The sequence below is a fragment of the Rattus rattus genome, chromosome 9 (genome assembly GCF_011064425.1).
Source record: "Rattus rattus isolate New Zealand chromosome 9, Rrattus_CSIRO_v1, whole genome shotgun sequence".
NCBI classification, from domain to species: domain Eukaryota; kingdom Metazoa; phylum Chordata; class Mammalia; order Rodentia; family Muridae; genus Rattus; species Rattus rattus.
In genome coordinates, this window is record NC_046162.1 from 56,502,679 (window position 1) to 56,529,824 (window position 27,146).

The 27,146-nt window shown below is 39.3% G+C and overlaps 1 protein-coding gene and 1 pseudogene across 2 annotated transcripts; both read left to right on the plus strand.

Moving 5' to 3' along the window:
• The first annotated feature begins 500 nt into the window (after positions 1–500).
• Fbxo47 (F-box protein 47) lies at positions 501–26,520 on the plus strand. 2 transcript variants are annotated; one of them, XM_032913111.1, is made up of 11 exons: positions 501–577; positions 1,445–1,649; positions 3,017–3,187; positions 7,922–7,998; positions 10,938–11,015; positions 13,962–14,070; positions 16,278–16,454; positions 22,932–23,078; positions 24,429–24,571; positions 25,192–25,351; positions 26,192–26,520. In XM_032913111.1, the coding sequence occupies exons 2-11, from the start codon at positions 1,469–1,471 to the stop codon at positions 26,302–26,304; spliced, it is 1,356 nt and encodes a 451-aa protein (XP_032769002.1). In that variant the 5' UTR covers positions 501–577; positions 1,445–1,468; the 3' UTR covers positions 26,305–26,520. The 2 variants fall into 2 exon arrangements, with proteins under 2 accessions (XP_032769002.1, XP_032769003.1); XM_032913112.1 differs by lacking the exon at positions 3,017–3,187.
• On the plus strand, positions 12,900–12,943 carry LOC116910651 (annotated as a pseudogene).
• Positions 26,521–27,146: the final 626 nt, after the last annotated feature.

Genomic DNA, 27,146 nt, shown 5'->3' on the forward strand with positions numbered 1-27,146 from the left:
TAAGCCATGGCTATGACTTATCTGTAACTGTTACTAACAAAAACTGGAAAGAAAGGAAATGTACTATTTACTTCATATTTGACAGTATAAATTTAATTTTAAGTGAGGTGAGGTGGTAATATACCTTTAATCCCAGTACTTGGAAGATTGAAGCAGGACCCAAATAGTTAAACTCTATTCCAAAATCTTCAAAAATAATTTGACATGAATAGAAATTTCCAAAACTTCAATGTCACTGCTTATTTTATTATTCAGCACACAACTTGTAATAGTATTATTACCAGTTTTAATCTGTTAGATTAAGCTGTTACATTTAAATCTATTAAATTAGATTAGGTGATACAATTAAATTGCTCAAATATTAAAACTGTTTTTCTTTGTTTTTACTGTTTGTAACAGAACCCTGTCAGTATCTACTTTTAATGAAATAAAAAGTCAAAAGTATTCTTACAGATATTTAAAACTATATTAATGCTTTGATTATTTTTTTTTAGGCTCTAAAAAAAAATCCCAACACTCAGGAGGCAAAGGCAGTTAGATCTCTGTGATCTGATCTACAGTTCCAGAACAGCCAGTGGTAAGTAGAGAGACCTTCTCTCAAAGAAAGCATGTACTGATGACAGATGTTATATTTCAGGGTCTTGTTTGTTGTTTGAATTTTGTAGGAATGCAGTTAAAACCCAGGGGCTCAAATACTCCATAATTGCTCTGTCACTGAGCTGTAATCCATCTCTCATACCTGAGAGTATTGAGCATATTTTATGCTTTATTAGCTTTTTGTGTCAATTTTTTTCTCTTTCCTCCTCTACCATGTTCCTTCATACTTACAAAAATTCATATTGGACAGTGAATTCAGGTTGCAAAAGGATTTATTTTTACAGTAGTCTTTAAGTCTGCCCACAAGTTAAACTGTATTAAACCTTTTATGGTTTTCCTATTTTGCTTTTTTCTTTTCTTAGAATATATTTTGTCCAATTATATGTTTCATTTCTTCCTTTTAAGTTTGTTAGATTTTCACCCAGGGTCTCAACAACCCTGCCTGGTTGTGAGCTTGTGATCCTTCTGCCTCCATCTCTGGGATTTGCTTCCATACCTAATTTTAAATGTTTAAATTTCTTACTAAGAGTTTTATTCTAAGAATAGATAGGATCAGATGCTTAAAGATGTCAATGATTTAAAAGTTTTTTTAAATAATGCTGATATGATGAAGAAACTCTATAGATGGGTGTGCCATAATTGGACATTATAGTAAATATTTTGTAATGTGGGAAGACAATGTGTACACCTTGGGCTGGGCCTATACCTCACTTGGTGGAGTGCTTGTGGGGCATGCTGTAGGCCACACAAGAGGGAAGAAAAGAACAGAAAGTGTGACTTAATTTACAAAGGAACAACTTCATTACCTTAATTTTCTTTGTGTCTCGTGCTTTATTTTTCTAACCAGGATAAATTTATGGGATAAGAGAAGATGGCGTCTAGAGTAAACACCACTTTCACTCTGATACCCAGCTCAAAATGTAGACGTTTGAATCATCAATCCAGCGATTTTTGCAACACTCTTGATTCAGATCCTCAGCTCTTATCTACACTTGGAAATTTTAAAGTCTTACCATTGGAAATATTACACATAATTTTAAGATACTTGTCAGGTGAGGTTTGGGGGCTAACAGCAGGTTATATACGATATTAGAATATTATAATTTTCCCCAAGTATTATTTTGTTCTCTTTATTTTGACTATGTTAATAACATTCTGGAATATTAATAACATTTATATTGAGTTTATTTTCTACAGGTCTACCAACAACTTCTCTACCTTTTAGCTAAAATTAAGTGTAAAATTCCATTCTTGCTCACTCTCCTTCTTCCTCTGTCTTTCTCCTCTCTTTGTCTCTCTATTCAACAGAAAAGTTTATTTAGTAGACTACAAGAGGCAGCAGGCTGGGCAACTCTCTAAGTACTGCCCACCTTAATGTTCAAATTGTGTAAAGATATTGTAGGCTGGATACAGCATATACCTGAAGTTTCAGCACCAAGGAGCTAAGGCAAGATTACAAATCTCAGGCCAGCCTGGGCTACATGACATAATCCTCTAAGAAAAAAAAATTTTTTTTCTTTTTTGTCTTTTCCGGAGCTGAGGACCAAACTTAGGGCCTTGTGCTTTCTAGGCAAGCACTCTACCACTGAGCTAAATCCCCAACCCCAAAACAAAAAGTCTGTATAGTGGTACCTGCCTTTAATTCCAGCACTTGGGAGGCAGAAGCAGGAATATCTCTTTCTGTGCCAGGCCAGTCTGGTCTACATATCAAGTTCCAGGAGAGACAAGACTACCCAGAGGGTGACCCAGTCTGAAACAATAACAGCCTTCAAAACAAACACTGGGAGGCAGAAGCAGGTGGATCTCTTGAGTCCTAGGCAAACTTGGTCTACAGAGTGAGTTCCAGGACAGAGGAAAAAAACAACAAAAAAATTACCAAAACCTAAAACCAATACTACCACCTCTAAATGATCTAAATAGTAATAAAATGGTAGCTTATTATTTTACAACATGTTTTTAATTATTAAGAACTAGATATAAAACAATATTAAGATTTTTTTGAAACAGGCTCTCTCTCTTAGCCCAGGCTGTCCTGGAATTACAGCTCAGACTGGCTTCAAACACCTGGCAATTTGCCTCCCTCAGCATCCCAAGTGCTAACATGGCAGGTGTGAGCCAACATACCTGACACTAGATTTGTTACTAATGAGTTAGTTTACAAGTTAATATACTGTGTTGATCATGATGCTTTCTTTTTTTTTTTTTTTTTTTTTTGGTTCTTTTTTTTTGGAGCTGGGGATCCAACCTGAGGGCTCGCTTCCTAGGGCAAGTGCTCTCCACTGAGCTAAATCCCAACCCATGATGCTTTCTTTTAAGTAATTTGTATTTTTGGTGAGTTAACATAAGTTAATGAAATATGCTAACAGTGATTTAAATAATTTGCACTCATATTTTATATACATTTATTTCTTTTTGATAGTGAAGGATATTGGCATGTTAAGTATGGTGTCCAAAACAGTCAGCCAGCACATAATTAATTACATCTCAACCTCATCTGGAAGTAGGAGACTTTTACTACAGAACTTTCATGACCTTGATCTGCCTGGCACAAAAGAAGAGACTGCTCTACTGGAGCACTACAGAGCTCTAGGTAATTTATAAAATGCACAGTGCAACAAATAAAGACTATTTATAGCTGTATTTTATTATATAATTCTGTAAGGCTAGTGTTTTGTATACTGTTTCCTGGAAATTTTCCCTTTTTTTCTATTATGTTTTTATTTTCAGTGCAAAGACCATAACAGTATTCCTACATATTTTAAAGATGAAAGCTGAGCAAGGTAGCTCACACTTGTAGCATTTGAAAAACCAAACCCAGGCTGGAGAGATGGCTCAGCAGTTAGAGCACTAACTGCTCTTCCAGAGGTCCTGAGTTCAAATTCCAGCAACCACATGGTGGCTCACAACCATCTGTAATGGGATCTGATGCCCTCTTCTGGTGTGTCTGAAGAGAGCGACAGTGTGCTCATACATAAATAAATAACTAAGCACCCCATCGTGGTTCCTGAGTTCCAGGTCAGCCTGAAGAAAGGCATGAGATTCCGTCTCAAAAAACCTTTATAGGACTGAGAATGCACAGTAGGTTGTACTAGCATTCATAAATCCCTGCATTCCCCCCCCTTTTTTAGATTTATTTATTTATTTTATGCTCTTAACTGCTGAGCCATCTCTCCAGCGCCCCTGCATTTCATTTCTAGCAACCCATAAACTGGGTGTTTGTAACGCTTGCCTGTTGTCCCAGTACTTTGGAAGTGGGGGCAGGAGAATCAGAATTTCGTGGTCATAGTGGTCATAGTGAGTTGATAGCCACCATCATGAAACCTTGTCTGGGGAAAGGGGCAGATACCTATCCTTAACTAATTAAATTATCTTTAATGTAAAGTGCCTGTCCTAATGAGTGTACAAAGATATAGTCTAACCGATGTTGTTGTTTAGCTGGTAGGGGGAATTGATGTCTTTTCTCTGTCTTTTGCTTCTGTTCCTTGTGATTTAGAGGATTTTTGGTTGGCTGGTTTTTGTTTTGTTTTGTTTTTTGAGACAGGGTTTCTCTGTCTGTAGCCTTGCTGTACTGAAACTCACTCTCTAGACCAGGCTGACCTTGAACTCGCAGCAATTTGCTTGCCTCTGTCTCCCGAATGCTGGAATTAAAGGTTTGCACTACCATATCCAGCTAAATCTATTCTGTACTTATATTCCTTTCAGGCATAATCTATTCCTTAAATGTATACATTTAAACACACTGCAAGAAAATCATTATTCTCCTATCAGAATCCATGATTTTCTTTTTAAGTACTCTACACATTTACTAACAAATCATTATGCTGTAACTAAGCTGATGTTATCAAAGAAAATACTGTATCATTTTTCTTCCCTTGATATAAAATAGTTTGTATCTTTTACTCTATTCCTTGATTTCATTTTCCCTAGAGTACTGAAATAAAATCCTAATTTCAGTTTGACTAATGATACCAATTTAACTATGAACCTAAAATATAATTAACTAAAACATGGCAATTCAGCCAAATATCAGGATGTTGTTGGGATTTAAATAAAGATATAGTGAGTTGAGTGAATCTTGTCTTTTAGAAACACAGGAAAGCCTAGCTTTTAAAAAAAGCAAAGTAATATGTAAATTCCTCCAAAACAGCATGTGGTTTAGGCCTGCAAGAACAGCTAGTTGGGAGGCTAAGGCAAGAGGATTGGGAATTCAAGGCCTGCCTCTGCTGTAGAGTTCAAAGCCAATCTGAGCAATTTAGAGACTCTGTGAGAGGGTGACCTAGCATACTTGAGATAAAATCCTAGGTTCAATCTCTCATGCCACAAAACCCAAACAAACAAACAGAAAGGAAACAAGGAAGAAAAGAAGAAGGAAAATAGTCCAGGGTTGGAGAGAAGGCTCAGAGATTAAAAGTCCTGACTGTTCTTCTGGAGGACCTGTGTTCAGTTCCCAGCACTTACATGGTGACCCATAACCCTCTGTAACTCCAGTTCCAGGGCATTCAACACCCTCTTCCAACTGCCCCAGATAAATGCAGGGAAAACATATAAATGGATAAATAAATTTAAAAAGTGCTTTTAATTTTTTATTTATGTTTGTTTGTTTTTTGAGACAGAGTCTCACTGTGTCACCCTAGCTGTCCTGGAACTCACTCTGTAGAATGGGCTGGCTTTGAACTCAAAGATTCGCCTCCCTCTGCCTCCTAAGTTCTGAGATTAAAGTCGTGCACCACTAACACCTGACTTTTAAATTTCTTTTTAAAGTCTGAATACAGTGTTGTTGGTTTCAGTATTTATAAATAGATTTGGTAAAGCTTGTAACTGAGTCTGGCAAGTATTTGATTATTGTCTTTTGAGTTTGCCCTAAAGGATTTTTTTCCTGATCAATTCTCTGCTGTTAATCAAAGCTAATTATATTGTCTGTGAATAGAACTTAGTGGTAGAGCGCTTGCCTAGGTTATGGTGCAAGCTTATTAGTCACAGTGCTGGAGAGAGTTCAAGGCAAGCCTCTGCTGCACAGTGAGCATGGAGGCAGCCTGGGCTGTGGTCTCAGACAAGTAAATCACAAGGCCCTGGGTCCATCCTCAATTCCATACTGAAAACCAAAAGAATGATAATTACATGGGCAATTCAATTAAAAAATCGATTTAATACCAAATCTTCCAAAAAAGTTTGATTATATATTAGCTTTAATTTTCTAATCAACTTTTTGTAGGCACCTGTTTTATGGTTGGTTTCTTAGTAAATGTTTGACATACTTAGCATTTTTCCATGCTTTCATTCCCATCTGATCTCTTCTTGTTTTTAGATATTAAAATAACATTTGTGAGAATCCTAACTTTGAGCATTATAAATCTTAATTTGCATCTTCTACTGAACAAAGCAGATGGCCAATGTAGAAAGAATACTGCATCTGACATTGTTTTACTTCAAGAACTTAAATGAAGCTGGTCTCTGAAAAAGAGTACCTGTGTTTAGAAAAAACAGTCAGCCAAATGCAAGGGTTTTATGGTAAACTTAAACTCTTAAAAATAGGAGATTTGCAGTAGAAAAGGCAACCAGTATTGCGATTTTATCTTACAGTCCCAGCTATGATATAACATGAGACATAATGCCAAAACATGGAAGGAACAGAACTCAGGCTAAAGCCAAACACTGAGAATAACTCCCTATAAGCAAAAATAAGGAGGGTTCATCTTTAAAAATCCAATTCTGGTCATGTGTTACCCAAACACAGCAATTTCTAAAGATAAACTTGGTTTCTATAGATTCTTCAGGATTATATAATCATTTTATTATGTAAGGACTAAATGTAGAGAAGTGGTGATTATCTTATATAAAGAATAAAAACTGGAGAAAGTGATATTCAAGTATATCTTTTCCTTACCAAGTATATCTTTTTTTTCTAATGTCATGACAGAATCCTACACATTATGAACATGCTAGCTCTATAAAATATCCCTGAGGGGCTGGAGGGATGGTTCAGTGGTTAGGAGCACTTGTTGCTCTTGCAGAAGGCTAGGGTTTGATTCCCAGCACAGACATAGTGGTTCACAGCCATCTGTAACTCCAGTTCCAGGCGATCTACACCCTGTGTACATAATTCATGCTGGCAAAACACTCACACACATAAAGGTTTAATAGAAACTAACGTGGTACATTTAATCCCACTACCCAGAGACAAAGACAGGCAGATTTTTATGAGTTGAAGTCTAACCTGGTCTGCATAGCTAGGTCCAGGAGAAGCAGAAACCCTGTCTGAAAAAGAAAAATATGAGTTTTGAAGAGAAAGATAATTATTTAATCCAATCTATATAATTTCTGTGAGCAAAAATGACTTCTAACCTCCGAAATCGTAAATAATGACATAAAAATTTTTTTTTTTGGTTCTTTTTTTCGGAGATGGGGACCGAACCCAGGGCCTTGCGCTTCCTAGGCAAGCGCTCTACCACTGAGCTAAATCCCCAACCATAAAAATATTTTTATTTTTGTTTTGTGTTTGTTTTCTGGCTGTCCTGGAACCTAGTATGTACACCAGGCTGGCCTCAAACTCACAGAGCTCCATCTGTCTCTGCCTTCCGAGTGCTGGGATTAAAGGTATGCACTGATAATCTTCTCTCTCTTTCCTCCTTCCTTCCTTCCTTTCTTTTTTTCTTTCTTTCTTTCGAGACAGAGTTTTTTGTGTAGCCTTGGCTGTCCTGAAACCAGACTGTCCTCAACTCAGATTGCCTGCCTCTGCCTCCTAAATGGTAGGATTAAAGTGTAGGTTATCACATCCAACCAAATTTTTATATTTTGAGAAATACATAAAAAATATTTTTATCCTTTCCAAATGGCACAATTTTAATAGCGTTTTCCCTTGTTGACATGAGATTAATCCCGAGAGATACTAGACCGTATTTTCTACAGAGTAAGATATAGTTTCACTAATGTATTATTATGCCTTATTATTGTATCTTTTTTAAGTCACTCTGACATGTGTCCTATATTATTTATATCACAAGTTTTTGGCTTTTGCTAAAGCCAGATGGATATCAGCATCACTTGGTGACTGTCATGCTGTGTATGTTTTTTATTGTTCCTCCCAAATATTTGTGTAAAAATGGTATCATAGGGGTTGGGGATTTAGCTCAGTGGTAGAGCGCTTGCCTAGCAAGCGCAAGGCCCTGGGTTTGGTCCTCAGCTCCAAAAAAAAAAAAAAAAAAAAAGTATCATAGTATACAGTAGTGCAGCATACTTAATTTTTTTTTAGCAAGGACTGTTGTACTGTGCTGTTGATAAGTTTAAACTGTACTGTCACTTTTTTCTTGTTTTCTTCCTTTCTCAGGTCTACTATTTAAAAGATGCACCTTGCTGCTTCCCACCAAGGAAAGACTGAAATACATTCAGAAGATACTCTCAGAAGTAAGTCAGAAACTAGAATCAGTGCACCATCTCAATTTCCAGTAAAGATAACTAATGTCATGTATTCTTTATAAGCCTATCTTTTCAAATTCCTGCATGTATGTCTGGTTTGCCTGTATGTATGCAATGTATCCTGTGTGCCTGGTGCCCATGGAAGCTAAAAGAAGGCATCAGATTCCCTGGAGTCAGATCTACAGGCAGGGTGAGCCATGCTGGAAGTCAGACCTAGATCCTCTGCAAGAACAGCAAGGGCCCTTAACTGCTGAGTCATCTCTCCACCCAACCCTATCTTTTAAAGACAGGATTTATTTTATTTCTCAATTGTGTGTGTGTGTGTGTGTGTGTGTGTGTTTCTGTTTGTGGGTGCCCATGGAAGCCAAAAGATGTCAGATCCTCTGGAGTTCTAAGTGGTTGTGAACCACTTGATGTGGGTACCAACTTTATTCCCTAAAGAAGAGCAAGCTCTCTTAACCACTGAACTATCTATCTGTTTATCTACCTACCTACCTACCTACCTATCTACCTACCTACCTACCTACCTATCTACCTACCTACCTACCTACCTATCTACCTATCTATCTACCTACCTACCTACCTACCTACCTACCTACCTACCTATCTACTTACCTACCTTCCTTCCTTCCTTCCTTCCTTCCTTTCTTCCTTTCTTTCAGACAGTGCTTCTCTGTGTAGCCTTGTCTGTCTTGGAACAAGCTTTAGACTGGGATGGCTTCAAACTCACAGAGATCCACCTTTGTCTACCTCCTAAGTGGTGGGATTAAAAGCTTGTGCCAACACTGGCTAGCTCCCTAAACCTATAACTAATAAGACTTCATGAATTAGTACCAAAAAGTTAGCCAATGATGATCTAATACTTTACCAATAACTTGGAGATTACATGATGTAATATAGTACAGTTATCTCTTTTGTCTACAATTTTAGTTATCCACAAACAACTTCTATGAAAATAGGTGATATGCTAGACAAAAATACTTCATGAGTGTTACATTGTGTACCATGTGTGGTTGTGCAGTATATTTTATACCATACAAGAATAATAAAGCAATGAGTAATACTTATTTTTGCATGTGATGGTATATATGCCATGGTGTACATGTGGAGGTCAGAGTACACTTCATGGCTGTCCTCTTTCTTCCCATGGTTCCAGGATTGAATTCCGGTCCTCAGCCTTACGAGACAAACACTTCATCTGCTGAGCCAGCATCTTTTTCACAGCTGCCAGTGTTGTTTACAGTGATGACTTAGGGGTGTGGCTCAGTTGATAGATCACTGCTTAGTCTGATTTGATCCCTAGCAGCTCTTACCCAGGGCAGTGGCACAGGTCTGTGGTCCCAGCAATCAAGAGGCAGAGGCTTGAGGATCAGGGCGTCAGAGTCATCTCTCCTATGGAACCAATTCAAGGCCAGGCTGGACTACAAGAGACCATGTCTCAAAGAATAAACAAAACAGTCCTCATGAGCCACCGTGAACCTCGATGAGGACTCGGAAAGGGGCAGCTTTTCCTCTTCTGTTTATTTCTCCCAGGATCTCATTAGCTTTTTCCTCAGTTGGGCTTCCTCCCTCCTCCTTTTGGTGCTTGTCTGCATGTGGTTAACCACTATGGCAGCCTAAAGGACATGGCCCCTTCTCTCCTCTCCTCCATCCTCCTCCTCAGCTGCTGAGATTGATAGCTTGCCTGCCCTTGGAGTTTTTCTTTTAAACTCTAATGAAATTCAATAAAACAAAACAAAACAGGGGTTGGGGATTTAGCTCAGCGGTAGAGCACTTGCCTAGCAAGCGCAAGGCCCTGGGTTCGGTCCCCAGCTCCGAAAAAAAGAAAAGAAAACAAAACAAAACAAAAACAAAACAAAACAAACAAAATATCATCACCACTACAACAATAATTTCTAAATGTTAGAATCTTTTATGTAAATGTACCAACAGTAGAGACGGGGTTTTTGTTTGTTTTGCTATTCTGGAAACGGGACCTCGGGCTTCTTGTATGCTATGTAACAATAACTGAGTTATATCTTCAGGTTGAAAAGGTGTGTGTGTGTGTGTGTGTGTGTGTGTGTGTGTGTGTGTGTGTGTGTGCGTGTTTTTGAGACAGTTTTCTGTAAAACAGCCCTGGCTCTCCCAGAACTCATTCTGTAGACAAAGCTGGCCTCAAGCTCACCACAAAGATCCGACTGCCTGTGTCTCCCAGTTTTGGAGATTAAGTGCATGTGGGCCATGCCGGGCTATAAAAGATGTATCTTATGTATGTGGATGCTTTATCTATCTGCATACTACATGGATCCCATGGGTCTACAGTCATACATGGTTGTGAGCCATCAGATGGGTGCTGGGAATTGAACTCAATTCCCTCTGCCAGTGCTTTTAACTTTGGAGCCATCCCTCCAGCACAGTTTTTCTTTAATGAGAGCTACTCTCGGACTGGAGAGATGGCCCAGCGGTTAAGAGCACTGACTGCTTTTCCAGAGGTCCTGAGTTCAATTCCCAGCAACCACATGGTGGCTCACAACCATCTGTAATGGGATCTGATGCCCTCTTCTGGTGCGTCTGAAGTCAGCAACAGTGGACAAATATAAATCAATCAATCAATCTCTTTTTTTAAAAAAAAGTCTTTAGCTCCTCCTCTACACCCTTGGTAGGCTGAACACACAGTCATTGGGGGTGGGGGTGCTCCAAGCCAAGTCAGTGGGAGCCAAACCACTTCACTTTAAAAAAAAAAAAAAAAGAAAGAAAGAAAAGGGCTACACTCTGTTTCAAGATATCTCCAGTAGCCAGGCAAGGTAGTACATGCCATTAATCTCAGAGAGGGAGGTAGAGGCAAGTGGATCTCTGAATTTGAGGCCAGTCTGGACAGCAGGGTTACCCAGAAAAGCCCTGCCTCGGGGCAGCTTTGTAAAGTCTACTGACAGTTGCTCTCTTTACAGGTTCCCTGCTTCAAGTTCAGTGGCTGCTCAGCTCCTCTGCAGTGTTTAGGATTATCATGTTATGGCATGTTTTTACAGGTACAGTGTTTAATGAAAGAATGAAAGGAATGACTTTGAACTGTTAACAAATAGAGCATTGGGATCCCTGTGTGAGTTAGAGAAGGTATAATAATCTTAAAGACAAGTAACACTGTTACATTTGTTAAGGGTATCTTTGGTTTTGTAACTGGTGAGAACTGCTTAGCATTTATTTGCTCTACACAAGTGTACTAAAACTTTTTTTGTTTGATTTTTGTGACATGGGGATTAAACCTAGGTTCTTAGGGATACTGGGTAAGTACTCTACCACTGAGCTGAACCCAACCCATAGCCAGTTTAAGAGACTAAAGGTGGTATATGTGTTTATATAATTTTTGTTTGTTTTTTGTTTTGCTTTTTTGAGTCACTATGTAGCTCTAATTTTGTAAACCAAGATGGCCTTGAACTCAGCTGCTCCTGTGTCCTAAGTGCTGGGATTAAAGGACTATACCACTACACCTAACTTTTTTATGAGTATTTCGAATTTAAATTTATGGACTAGTTTTCTGAAATGTGACTTTAGAAATCAATTTATTATTTAAAAATATTTACTCATCTCTTACAGGTAAAATGATAAAAATGAAAAGTGTCATTTGTTAAGCCTTATACTATGTGACAGACACCATCCTAAAGCCTCTACATGAATTATCTAATTTAGAACTTATTGCCACCTTAGGCTCTTAGCACACACTTCAGGACTCTACCTAAGAGTCTTCTGCTATATCCCAGGCCGCCAGCCACCAGCTCCTACGCACCCAGATTCTAGGACTTCCTACTAACACTCTTCCATGGCAGATTTCTACTTTTTCCTATTGGTTTTGTATTTTCTATTTTTGGCTTAAGTATTAAAATATGGATTCATGTATAATTCAAAAGGAACAAAAGATATAAAGTAAAATGCCTTCCTCCCAGGGCTGTCTCCTGTCTACTGATTTCTTTTCACCAGAAATAATCAGTGCTTAGCAATCTCTCTTATTCTAGAAGGAATAATGTTAAATTGTAGGGTGCTGGGATTGAAGATTATTTGTTTTGGCTTTTCTACACAGGATTTCTCTGTTAGCCCTGGTAATCCTGGAACTTGCTCTTTAGATCAAGTTGGCCTCACACTCAAGAGATCACCTACCTCTGCCTCCCAAATGCTGGGTACAACCCTCATCTGCCTGATTAATTTCCTTTTAAATGTGTGTGGGTCTGGAGAGATGGCTCAGCAGTTAGAGAGACTGGCTGCTCTTCAAGGGGACCCAGGTTCAATTTCTAGCGCATGCCTATGCTGGCTCACAATTACCCCAGCTCCAGTTGTAGGAGGCCTTTCAGCCCTCTTCTGACCTCCTTGGGTACCAGGCATACATACATGTATGAATGCATGTATGTGTAAGTGTCGGAGGGACAACTTAGGGAGCCAGTGTTCCTTTTCCTGTAGCTTAGATTTTAACCCTTTACCTGCTGAGCCATCTCACTGTCCCAAAAGATTATTTTTTAAACCTGTAAAATCCAGTTAAATATTTTAAGGATTTATATGTGGGGCCAAGAATGGTGTCACACACCTTTAATCCCAGTGCCCTGGAGGCAAAGACAGAGGCTAATTTTGAGTTAAAGGCCATCCTGGTCTACCTAATGACTTCTAGGCCAACCAGGGTTACATAGTGAGATCTGTCTCATTTATTAAAAGCAACAAGTCATAAGCAAGCACAATTCTCATGTTAAATGGGATCATTATTATTTGTAAACAATATCAAATGGCAGGTGTAAGGGTCTGAGAAGTTCTCTCTACAACTATGCTGCAAGCGTTCCAGCTCCTTTAGAATCTGTCTAGCAGGGTTGGGGATTTAGCTCAGTGGTAAGACCCTGGGTTCGGTCCCCAGCTCCGGAAAAAAAAAAAAAAAAAGAATCTGTCTAGCAGGTTTTCTGACTTCGGTTGGAAAACCCCTCCCAAAAAATCAAAAAACCAACCAACCAACCAACCAACCAACCAAACAACCAACCAACCAAACAACTAAGCTACAGAGGCTGAAAACATGGTCCAGGAGGTAGGATTATTTGTTATGTAAGGCTGCATTCAAACCTCTAGCCCACAAGTAAGAAGTTTCCATTGCCTTGATGGTCTGTAACCCTATCCATGGGGCATAGCCCAAAATACAAATTCTGAGTTTGATGAGATAGTGTCCAAAGGAATAAGGAGCATGTAGGAGAGGAAACCCAGCCTCCTCCTGTGTGTGTGTGGTCTCCATGGTTGCGTACATTCTCACATACACGTACACAAAAAGAAATTAATAATTGATTTAATTTAGTTTAAGTTTAAAAACTAAGTCACAAAACTGAGACTGCAGTCTCATTACTCAAGCTTAATGCAGGCAGATGTAGGGTGAGTTAGAAGGCTGTAGAAACGGTTCTTCAGTTAGGAGTACTTGATGCTCTCGTAGAACTCCAAAATTTGGTTCCCAGCACCACATCAGGGCAGCTCAAAATTGCCTGTAGTTCCAACTCTCTGGCTTCCACAAGTATCTACGCTCATGTAGCATAACCTCACAGAGACACATAAACATAAATAGGAATAAAAACATTCATAAAAAACTTAAAATTTGCTGGATGGTGGTGGCGCATAATTCCAGCACTTGGGAGGCAAAGGAAAGTGGGTGTTTGAGTTCAAGGCTGGTCTGATCTACAGAGTGAGTTCCACGACAGCTAGGACTACATAGAGAAACCCTATCTTAAAAAACTTAAAAGAAAAAAAAAAGTTCTCTTAAAAGATACTTTCTTCCCAACCAAAAAGAAAGATTTTTGGAGAATTTTTAGGTTGTAACCATGTAAATTTCTTGTGAATTTGAATATCTCCAGAGAGGGTAAACATCACCTAGACTCTAACATCAGCTTATTTAGATTAGGAAGTAGTGGCTTAGCCTTCCAATTTGTGTCTGAACTTGTACACTGTTTCTTCTATTTCTTCAGACTTTAACCGCAGGCTGGGATGAACTTGAATGTCATCGTGTGTATAACTTCTTATGTGAGCAGACTAATCTCTCCCGAAAGATGCAGACTGTTGTCTGTAACAAACCAGGTAAAGACTTTCAGTTGAGAGATTCTACTGTGTACAGATGAACTGTTAAGAGGAGGTAGAGGTCAAAGGTGAACAAGTGTGGACAGGCTGGGCTGGGGCTCAGCTAACAGTGGGCTCCAGCTCCAGTGCCAACTGAACTGGGATGCCATGTAGGTGCGATCTGCTTCCTATTGGTTGTTTCCTTGGAGAACATTGACTAACACAGAAGGGACAGGGACGGACCCTAAATCCAAGATAATTCTTCTGGGGAAAATGATTGGAATTTATAAACAAGAAACTCGACATTTATAATGTTTATTTATTTTATAAATCTCAAAGCAAACAGAAAGTTGTAAGGCTTAGACTAAGCTACTTGATTTGTATACTGATTTTCTGCCAAATCCAAACATTTCACTGTAAACAACTTACAGATAAAAGGGCAGATTTAGTTATGTCCTTGCTTAGGTAGTCTCGTGTTTCTTTCCTTTTGGGCAAGGGGCTGCTGAAGGTTGAGCTGGGGTAGTGAGTGTAGTAGGCTCTACACTGAGCTACACCCCAGCAGCAAGAGGCTCACTGTCTAGCACAGACCTGTCTCCAGCTTTATATGTAGGCCAGGCAGACTTAGAAACCCAATGGCTGATAACAATTTAAATGTCTTTCTTCTGATCAGAAACTTTTGTTAGCTTTTTAACCTAACATATTCAAAATAAAATCTAAGCTACATAAATTAGCCTTCAGGTTCTGGTCCCTACCTATATTTCAAACTCTTTGCCTGATGGCCATGGTGGCACACCCTTAATCCCAGGCTTGAGGTAGAGGCAGTAAACGTCTGAATTTGGGGCCAGGTTGGTCTACATACTGAGTTCCAGGACAGCCAGGGATCATAAAGAGAAGGTGGGTCCTAAGTAAATAGGTAAGTAAATAAGCAAGTGTGCTACCCCCTGTGCTAGTTTGACTTCAGCATACCGTTCTTTACTCGCTGAGTTTCCAATGTTCTTTATGCAGTTGTATCCTACTGGGAACCTTTTCCCATTTTCTCATTTTCCTGAAATACCATCTTTCTCTTTCATGCTTTAATACTTAATTTGGGATCTGGAGGGGTAGGTTAGATGGTGGTTCATTGCTTTCCCTGCATGCTCCAACACTGAATGAAATTGATATGGTGGCACCTGAGTGTCATCCCAGCTCTTTAGAGTTGGAACCAGAAGGATAAGCAACTCAAAGTCATCCTTGGCTCTGTACTATATCACAGGCAAGACCAGCCTGGCATCCAAGAAACCCTGTGCGGAAAAATAAGTAAGTAAGTAAATAAATAAAATCAGGCCTAGCTCATACCTCTGATCCCAGAATATGAAAGAAAAGGCATGAATGTTAGGAGTTCAAGACTAATCTCAGCTATGTATAAAATATCTATATAAAGAATTCTGGGCTATATAGGATCCAGTCTCAGAAAACTAAAATTGTGGGACTTGGCAGGTAAAGGTATTTGAACCTAATTAGGATCCCCAGGATCTGCATGGGAGAGAGGAAAGAACTGACTTCCATCTAGGTGCCATGGCACATACAGAGAATTTAAAAATATAACATATATGCAGTCAAAACACCCATATACACAAAATAAAAATAAGTACCATTGAAAAATTATTAAGCCAAAATATAAATAAATCATATAACTTCTTAAAATTTTTATGGAAGAAAGAGTAACACTTTTAGTACAACTGTATTGATGATGCACCTCTGGTTTTTCTTTGCATTATTTCCCTTTAAAACTAAAATCTGGCGAGGATGCAGTTCAGTTTGGCAAGAGTACCTGCCGTCACATAAATTGTGACGTGCAGTGACAGACCTGTAACTTCAGTGTTTAGGACATGGAAGCAGGGGGATCTGAAGTTTAAGGTCAGTATTGACCACATAAGGAGTTCAAAATCAGTCTGGGATATGTAAGACCAATCTGAATAAATAAATCTAAAACTATATAAGATTCTGGTCAAATTGAGCATGGATTTCGATTTACCCATTACTCAAATTGTTGAAGATAAAGAAAGGAAACATAAGAAGATAGTCAAACTCTAAAGGTAGAGGACCTTTGACTTCTTGGTGACTCCCTGTTCATGCACTCAGCTTATGATCTCTCTTTTAACCACAGCGGTTAATGCCTGAGTTATCACTGTCCAGTATGTAACTTACCGTTCTTAAAAGAATGATTTATAACTCCTTTTTCTTCATAGGAAGTGCTCGAAAAATGGAGTTAAGGGTTAGATTGTTCTGTCGGAATGTACTACTTGATCACTGGACGCATCGGAGTGATTCTGCATTTTGGTTAACTCGAATATTGAAGCCGTGGCCAATGGTGAATCAGGCAAGATTGCTATATATTATCTTTGGACCAACATCTCCTCATGATGGTAAGCACCATTATTTTTCATGGATGTGTGTTACATACCTGGCTAATTAATTTTTCTTTAGATAGGCTTTTTAAAAATTTTACTGGTACGAAGCAGGATGACCACATCTTTAGTCCCAGCACTTGGGAGTCAGAGGCAGATGGATCTACTTGAGTTCGAGGCCAGTCTGGTCTACAGAGTGAATTCCAAGACAGCCAGGGCAACTTAAAGAACCCCTGTCTTGAAAAACCAAAAAAAAACAAACAACCCCTACCACCACCAAAAACAAAAAACCAAACCAAAACCAAAACAAAAACAAAAACCCAATCCATCTTTACTGGTTGGTGTACAAGAGGTAGTAGGGCTCTGTGAGTTCAAGGCCAGGCTGATCTACATAGCTGTTTACTGCTCTAGAGGCAGTGGGACCAAGAAAAATGGAGCCTGAAAGCTAGGCAGATTCATACAATAGTGTCATGCAATAGCCAACTTTATTCAGATAATTTATAACTCTGAGGGTAAAGAAGAGTCACATGAGTAAAGTGTCCAATTACAGAGGCAAATAAACAACAACAAGGGCGATTGTAATGAGTAATCTGAAGTAACTCTTACCTGAGTCACCTGGGAGGAGCAGGAAAACACATTCCAAGAACTATTTTGTGTTTTTGAAGAAACTGAGGTCACAAGACTCTTGCCCTGTTTTCTTGGAGTTTTTTGACAAGCACTCAGAATTCTCACAGGACTCCAGTTCTTGGACTGTATTCTGACAACGTATTGAGTTCTAGACCAGTCAGAAATACATAAGACTCTGCCTCAAAAATAAATACAGAAACAGACAAACATACATTGTTTGATTGATTGATTGATTTTGTGTGTGTGTGTGTGTGTGTGTGTGTGTGTGTGTGTGTGTGTGTGCGCGCGCGCGCGCACGTGCCTTCATGTAACGTGGTGTGTTTGTGGAGGTCATAGGACAACCTGCAGGAATCACTTCTCCCTTTATACTGTGGAGCTAATTAAAGTGGATGAGTCCTAAGGAATGACCCCTGGCTTCCACATGCATGCATACTCACACATAAAAAGGATAAAATAAATAGTAAGTAGATAAAATCTCTATTCTTTTGTATGAAGCAAAGTTGTGACTTAATAAAGATATGGGTTTTTTAAAGATTTATTTATTATATATAAGTACACTGTAGCTATCTTCAGACACAACTGAAGAGGGTATCAGATCTCATTATGGATGGTTGTGAGCCACCATGTGGTTGCTGGCATTTGAACTCAGGACCTCTGGAAGAGCAGTTGGTGCTCTTAACCACTGAGCCATCTCTCCAGCCTAACAAAGATATGTTAATGTGGAGGACTGGAGAGATGGCTCAGTGGTCAAGAGCACTGGATGCTCTAGGTTTGTTTCCTAGCACCCACATGATGGCTCACAACCACCTATAACTCCTATCCCAGGGGATCCTTCTGACTTCTGTGGCACCAGGCATGCATATAGTACACAGATATATATGCAGGGAAACAGTCATACATATGTAATAGTGTATATCACAAACATATAAAAAAAATTTCTATAGTCCTCAGGACCAAAAAAGTTAAATTAAAAAGATATGTTAATATATATAGAAGTAATTCTGTCATTTCTATTCCCACTCTAGCTCCCAAATAAAGTCATGGAGACCTTATATTTACTATAAGCTTCAGCACTGTAACTGGACAGATACTCATATTATAACCCTATTATAACCTGTATATGGCTGTCCACTACCCAGCCAAGTGCCCCATTACTTGCCAACTTAGTCTTGCCTGGCTGCTCCTACTCCATGGGCGTCCTCATGGCAACTGTCCTGGCCACCTGCTCATGGTTAATCGCTCATGACAAATCTCCCTGTGTCTCTCTGGTCCCCACCAAAGACCATCTCTGGGATCTGAAGTCCCACCTCCTCCTCTCTGGGCTGGCTTAGCTGATTAGGTCTTTATTAACCAATAGAGGTGATTCAGGAGTTGATTGACAGTGCCAACATCCAGACTGCAACCAGATGTCTGGGCAGAGTAATCAGCTTCTGAATACACAGTATGTAAAACCATCTTCTTATGTCTCTCCCTTTTAGTCCAATAAAAGCTTATTCTTTTATATTATTAAACTATGTACAATAAGAATAGTTGTGAAAACTCTCAGGTAAAAATTACATTCACAATGTCTAGTCCATTTGTATTTGGCAGCCTTGGAGAAAGTACTCTACTTATCCTTTCTTGGTAAGTTCAGAGTTCTCTACTTCATTAATTTGCCTGTATCAGCCTATGAATATCCTTTTAGGCTTTAAAACACATATTTTTTAATGTTAAACAACTTAAGTTTAACTGTGAGTCTATAACTATCTAGTCTTCAACCCCATCAGAGACCTGAGAAGGATAAAAGTATTAACTAAGAAAAACAGGAAGTGTGCAGAGCAAGCAGCTTTCAAAACTATAAACAGAGGCAGTTGGCTGCCTACACAGTTATCCAAGATTCCTTTGCAATGTTGGAGCATCATCTTTGACCTTCTGGCTCAGTATATAACAGACTTTTCTGTAAAGCAGGAATGATGAAGGACCTGCTAACCTTGTCCTTACAAACTTGACAACAGACTTCTGTGTCCTGTTGTCCATAGCTTGAACAGTATGCTATCATTAGTTGAGGGAAGGGTAGTTTCTTGCCTAATGGCTAGCTTGCCACACAGGAGAAAACTCCATCCAAAGGTTCTCTGATGCTCATCATCTTCTTTGAAGTGGAATGGGGTGCTGCCAGGAGCTGAGAACTCTTACTGTCTAAAAAGCCTTTTACTAACAAAACATCTTTAAATGCCACATTCTGTATACCTCTGAAGTTTTTGAAGACCATCTATGTATAGTATAAGTGAATAGGCACATTGTTTGTTTCTAGCTATTTACTGTCTCTTCAACCTAAGAAACATATTTCTGTATCTAACTGTACTAGTACCTAACATGAACATAATTTTTTTTAATTATTTATTGTGTATAGTATACTGTAGCTGTCTTCAGACACACCAGAAGAGGGCATCAGATCTCACTACAGATGGTTGTGAGCCACCATGTGGTTGCTGGGATTTGAACTCAGGACCTCTGGAAGAGCAGTTAGTGCTCCCAACCACTGAGCCATCTCTCCAGCCCTGAACATAAGTTATTGACTAACTACTATCTTGCTTTTCTTAATTACTCTAAACAGTTTGTAATAGCAACTTTCAAAAGGACTAGAATATCACATTGCATTTTTAAATAAGTTGCATAGCTACAATACCTAATACAAGAGTTGAAACATATATATAGTATGTTACAGCAAAAATTACCTTAAATTAATCCATACAAATGTAAAAAATAGCTTGTTGTTGTTTTTTAGTTTAAAAGTAGATTCAATCCTATTGTTTTAGGGCAAATGGCTCAAAAAATTCAAATCCCAGCAACCACATGGTGGCTCACAACCATCTGTAAAAGATCTGATGCTTTCTGTTGAAGACAGCTATTTTATTTAAAAAATAAATCTTAAAAAAAGATTTTAAAAAAATTAAAAAAAATCTATTGTTTAATCCTATCATTCCTATATCCCCCTTTTTTCTTTTTATCCCTTCTCACTCTTTTTTCCCACTAATACTAGCAAGGAGAGAAAGAAGAATGGAGGAAAGAAAAAGAGAAATCCCTGAATCGAACCTCTTTTATTTTGTAACATCCCTGAACAAGACCATTAATAACTTGTGATTAACCCGCCAAAAACGATGATAGACATCCGTCATCCACTACACGACCGAAAACCACTTATCCCATTTTTGGAAATGGAGTGTCATTCTCTTAAAATTACTCCCTGCTGTCTGGGGGGTGACCTCTCTTTTGAGGACCCTAAAAATAGGATATTGATCAGTCTTAAGAAATCTAGCTGTAGGGATGGAGAAATAGCTCAGTGGTTAAGGGCACTGACTGCTCTTCCAGAGGTCCTGAGTTCAATTCCCAGCAACCACATGGTGGTTCACAGCCATCTGTAATGGGATCTGATGCCCTCTTTTGTGTGTCTGAAAACAGTTACAGCATACTCATATAAATAAAATAAACCTTTAAAAAAAAAAGAAAAAGAAATCTAGATGTAACATTTGTTGTCCAGTCTCTGTGTTATATAAAAGTGCAGTGCTTAACTAAAGTCCTGACTGGAATAATCTGAGAGACTAGAACAAATGGGATTTGCCATTTTGAAGCTCTCCTGAAAGCAAGTTTGATGAAGCTACTGAGGCAGTCTGAGGCTGGATCAAGCAGGATGCTGGAATAAGTATGTCTCAGCACCTTCTTGAGTCTTGTCAGGCCTGCTTTAACTTCACTGGTGTCTGGTCGTGTTCCTCTGTGAACATAGAAACTTTCAAAGGTAATGTACACTTCTGCATCAACACATGTATAGAATATGCAGTGTGCACAGTTCATCTGCAGATGACTCTCTGCTCTTTGAGCAGGTGAGGCATCTGTCTTTATATGTTGGTTTAGACTGTATAACCAAACTGTAATATAAGTTTTCATCCATGTCATATGCAAATATGGCATGATAAATCCTGAGGACTTTGTACTCCATAAGATTTGTTATCTATGCTTAGCTTAAGTCCTGGATGGAGACATTCATGTCTTGGCCATTTTCAGAGCTTTCCCTATGTAAAGGGATCAGCATATACTTTACCGGATTTTTGTTCTTCTTAGTTTCTTTCTTTATGCGTACAGCCTAGATATTCAGGAGATCTCCCCTGAATCTTTTTTAATTTGAATGGGATCCATTCTTCTCCTGTTGAAACAGATAAAACTTCTTCCCCAGAGCAACACATTTCCTGCCTCAGCACATCATTAAAACGGATAGTGTCCTAATTTAGAAGTTTTTTTTTCCATAATCCAATGTCTCTCAGCAGGTGTTATTTTTTACTCATTAGCACTTTAAAAATTTAAAGTTAGTAAAGCATTATGTAATCTATCTCTGGGAGATCCCATATCCCCTTCTGTTCTATGAGCATTTCCTTCAAAGCCCTGTTAGATCTCTCTCCCATTGCTTGTCCTGTAGGATTGTGAGATATGCCAGTAACATGTTCCATGCCATAATGTCTAAAATATTATTGTACACATGTTGGAGTATCATCAGCTTTAATCTGCAAAGGCATCTCCAAGATAGCCACCATCTTTAATAAATGTGCAGTCTCAGAATCATCCTTGGAATTCTGAATGTGTGTCATTAGAGCGATGTGTTAACATATGTACATACTTTAAAATTTCTAACTCCACAAAATGAAATGCATAAGCTATTGTATGTCATTGCTCTAAGGCATCTTCAAACACAGTATGTACTCGTAACCCAGCATCCTGCCCCACCAGCTCAGTTGGTAGAGCATATTGGGCACCATTTATATCTGTAGGCTTCTCTCCCATAGCCCTGTTCCCAAACAAAACTCAGAGACTTATATCACTAACAAATGTCTGGGCCATAAGCTAGACTCATTCTCCAGCTGACTCTAAACTTAATATCCCATTTATTCTAATCTAATTTCAGCTATGTGGCTGGTTCCTCTCCTCTACTTCTTTAGTCAGTCTCCTCTGTATCACCACCAAATTCTTTCTCTCTCTGCTGGAAGTGGCTCTCTCCCTGCCGGAAGATCTTCTATTCCTGCCTCAGATTATTTGCCATTAGATTTTATTGACAGGCACTACATTCCCTGTCTTTCTCTGGTTCCCACCAGAGATCCTTTCCAGGATTGGAAGTCTCATCTTTTTCCCTCTGCCCAGCTTGTAGCTGATCAGATCTTTATTAATCAATCAGAGGTGATGGAAAACAACTTTTAAAATTTATTTTATGTATAAGATATACTATAGCTCTCTTCATGAACACCAGAAGAGGGAGGGCATCATATTTCATTACAGATGGTAGTGAGCCACTGTGTGGTTGGTGGGAATTGAACTTAGGACCTCTGGAAGATCAGCCAGTGCTCTCAATCCCTGAGCCATCTCTCCAGTTCTGTCTGGGAAACAATTTTTACACAACATTGAGACAAGAGATGCTTGGCAGCACCAGCAGCCTGACTGGGCACAGTAATCAGCATCTGAATACACAGTGCACAAAACCATCCCCCAACAAGGAGGCTGAAGCAGAGACTTTAAAAAAGTAACATGGCAACATGGGTGTGGGTTTCTCAATGAAGAGTTGTCCAAAGGAAGGCAGGCCTGTTAGCCTGGTCAGCACAAGCTCCTCAGAGGAGTTATAAAAGCATTGTTCTTCATGTCAAACTCCTTTAGTTTCTTGGTTTAAGTACTGTTGCTGTGTTTCAGCACAACTAATTAGAAATCTATAATGCTATCAGAATTGACATTTTATGATGAATGTAGCTTATATAAGTAACAGGATTGTATAGTCCTTTTCATTCTAAACAATTCCTGAAGTCTTTATCACAAAACCATCTATTTGATTATATTCTACCTTTTGTTTCAATCCAGGGCAGGTGATTTGGCAGGAAATGATAGAAGGGCCTACAGATGAGTCCAGTCTGAAAGGTTTGGCTAATGCCATTAAGTTACTGTATGACACAGGTGCCAAAGGCTGGACAGCAGATGATGTCATCAGTCTTGTAGATGAGCTGTCAGGTAAAATATGTAATTACTAATATGGAATAATAGAAATTTATTATTATAATACAAACATAAAGTTATACAGACAATTCTCTAACTACTAATTGTGGGGCTGGAGAGATGGCTTGGTGGTTAAGAGCACTGGCTGTTCTTCCAGAGAACTGAGGTTCAATTCCTAGCACCAACATGGCAGCTCACACCTGTCTGAGATTTAACACCCCCACACAGACAAGAATGCAGACAAAACTACCAGTGCACATTAAATTAAGTGAATTATTAAAAATAAGAAGTTAATAATTGCTCAATATATAGTTTTAAATTTGTTTTGTTACAGCTCCAAAACATTTTTAGTTTTGTATTATGCTTTTTGTTTTTTTTGGTTTTTTTGTTTTGTTGTTTGTTGTTTTTGTTTTTTTGGTGTGTGTGTATGTATTTGGAATATGTAAATACTGTGGTATAAGAATGTGTTTATCTTACTTTCCAATGTTTAAATTAAGCTTGTTCTTTGACAATTCATCCATGTATACAATGCATTCTGATTACTCCTGTGCTTCACCCTCTCATAGCTTCTTCCCACTCCCTTAAACTGTCCCCTCCTCCCACTTAAGACTTTCTCTCCATCATCTTTTTGTTCTGTTCACTAAGTTTAGCCAGGGCTGTCCACATGAGCATGGGTATGGATCTGTCCCTTGGAGCCTAGTGACTCACCAGTAGGTACACAGCCCCTACAATGGCCCCCACCGCCCTCAGCACCCTTCAGTAGCCAACAGTTCCATAGCAAGGAATCAACGCCCAGTTTTATAGATTTGTATTACTGGATCACTTCACAGCTCAATGAGTTTACTTACCCTCATTTTACAGGTCCACATACACACCCTTCTAGATTATATAAAAAGAAATCCCTCTGCTGATGGACAGGAGAGAGGGAAACAGACTCCGAGGTTTGCAGGGCTTTCCTCCTACATATGATGCACACTGCCTGCCGATGTGTTACTTTGTACGAGAACTTCTTGACTAAAAGCACTGTGGCATGCAGGTGACTGCTGTCTCTGGTTGAATGCTGAAATTGGAAAGCTAAAACATGCTAGGCACGGTGCCATCCTCAAACCCCAGCACTCAGAAGGCAGAGGCAGGCCAGTCTCTAAGGTCAGCCTGGTCTACAGACTGAGTTCCAGAACAGCCAGGGCTACATAAACAAACCCTGTTTGAGAAAAGAAGAAAAACCCTAAAACATTATTTCTGAGTCTTTCCCTTGGCACTAATTACATTTCCAATAAACTAATATAATATTGAATGTGTTTAAAGATGTTTACTGCAGCAATTATATAATTTCTCATTAAGTGACTGTTCTTCTTCTAATAAAAGTGGTTCCCCGGGAGTGGCTTCTGGAGAACAACGCACGCCTCCTGATCCTGAGCGGGAACAACATCTGCTTCACTTTCATGGCTAGTAAAGCCGTAAACGGGCGAGCCATCGAACTGGCAAGGCTCATAGTCTTTTTGGCTTTGGTAAGAAAGAACTTTTTCTCTAGTGAGTTATTTATTAGCATTACACTTGACCCAAAGCCCCACTTCTGTCTGTCTGTCTGTCTCTCTCATACACATACATACACACAGAGAGAGGCAGACAGACAGACACTGCCAAGAGCTGAGATATACAGAAAATTGTATTTAAAAAGTAAGTATTGGGTTGGGGATTTAGCTCAGTGGTAGAGCGCTTGCCTAGGAAGCGAAAGGCCCTGGGTTCGGTCCCCAGCTCCGAAAAAAAAAAAAAAGAAAAAAAAAAAAAGTAAGTATTAAAGTACATACATTTTTGTTTGGTTTCTGTCTTTGAGACATGGTTTCAGATAGCCCAGGCTGGCCACAAAGTCAATACGTAGCTAAGATGACTTTGAATTTCTGAGTGCTGGAATCACAGGCATGTGCCATCGCACTCCATTTTATTCACTCACTGAGCATTGCCCATTATGACTCAGTGGGGTGCCCTAAGCAGTAAGCTGTATCACAACCCTGCCCTAGGTAGTAAATTACGCTTCATCCTAAGCTGTCATTGTCACGGCCACTTTGAAGCTCTACTGCTTTCTTCACGTGAAGACTGATGGTCGTGTTACTCTGTGCATCTGAATCAGGTGTGTGAGAAAGAGTTGTACTGCATGGACTGGACAGTTAGAATGATGCAAAAAGTCTGCAAAGTCTTCAACACTGCAACAGAGAGAAAGAGCTTCCTGCAGAGCGTAGCAAATGCCTTTGCCTGTGTCACGATGGAAATGCTGCAGCCTGTTATGTCTGGTAAGCGTAGACAATGCACAGGAGTGAGATCCTAGCTAGGGGGCAGGGGGAGGGGTTGGTTTTGGTTTTTTGAGACAGGGTCTTTCTCTATGTAGTCCTGGCTGCCCTAGGCCACTCTGTGTAGACCAGATAGGCTTGAACTCTCAGATATCTACTGACTGCCTCTGCTGTCCAAATGCTGAGGCTGAAGGCACACACCACCACAGTAGGCCTAGATAATAGATATTAAGTTAGTTTGGTGGCCAACACAATTTACCCTGTGTGGGGGTTTTTGTTTGATATTTTAAGCTTTTTTTGGAACTCAAGGAGATCCACTTGCCTCTACCTCCCCAGTGTTCTGATTAAGGGGGTGCATGACTACACCCAGCCCTTTAAACATTTTTTAAATTTTTTGTTGTTTTTATTTTATTTTATTTTATTTTATCTGTGCACCATGTGCATGCCTTGATACACAGAGGTCAGAAGAGGGTGTCATAGATGGTTGTGAGCCACCATGCGGGTGCTGAGAGAGAACCAGGATCCTCTGCAAAAAATTGTTGGTTTCTGACTCTCCTAACTGATATCCTCATCATCATCCCTGTTTCATAGGAATCACAGATAGAACTTGACTCATCCAAGGTCATAGTTGAGACGTACCGAAGCAGAGCAGGGTCCTTGCCCGTGTTTTCTCTCTAGCGTCTGATTTCATGGCTCTAGTGTTAATAAGGCTTAGTAAGAATCACTGACAAAAATGTTTGTTTAAATATTATTAGGGACACTTAGACCATCTTACATTCCTGAGCCATGTGTTAAAATGTTTAACTTTTCCCTTTCTCTGCTGTCTGTCCGTGTGTGTCACAGGAGAGCGTGATGATGATGACAGAGGCTTCCTGAATCTGTTCCATCTTCTCCACGCTCAGGCAAACTTCCATAAGGAGGTGCTCTATCTGACCATGAATGCCGTCTCTTCCTAAGTCAGGAAGCTTGTCTCTTCCACAGTATGTTCGCCTGGACTGGCATTCAGGAGAGTGAGGCCTTTTCACATCCAAGGATAGCACCTACTGGGCTCTTGGGAATCTAATTAACCAGAAACTCCAGTTGCACAGAACTTTGGCTGTAACTGTTTCACTCTGATTATTAGAAAATAGCAGGCAAACCTAAAAATATATTGCAACTTTTCTGGAAAACAAGTTCTGGCTCTCCAGGTCTTGGTAAATATAACATCAAACAAAATCAAAGTATTAACTGTCCACGAATCTGCAGCCGACCTGACCTATCTATATGGCTGCGAAGCAAGAGCTAATTCTGCCTTATTAAGAGCAGCTCCACACTCAATGACTAGTGCTCTCTGTTCACTTTGCCCACGTGTTCTCTCAGGATTTGTAATACTAGCTTTTAGAATGTACATTATGTAAGTAACATTCTTTACCACCTTCTTAGCATATGGTTACAAAACAATCTTATATTCATTTATATTTGTATGAACTAACAGAAAAAGTCCAAAATAAGTATGTGTAGATAATATATATATTGTATATTTATATATGTAAAGACACATGTGCATATATTTCCTGCAAGACAATCATACAAAAGGTCTACAAATGGAGGACGGTAGGGGTGAGTGTGTGTGTGTGTGTGTGTGTGTGTGTGTGTGTGTGAACTGTAGTTTTCAGATAATGGAATTATCTTGTAACTTCCCTTGGGATTAGAGCAGTAAATTGCAAGCAGGAGAAAAACATAATAAAAGCAAGTAGCTCTTCTGCTGCCAGAACAATCTTCACAACTCACTGCTCTTCCTGGTAAGACTCCTCCCAGT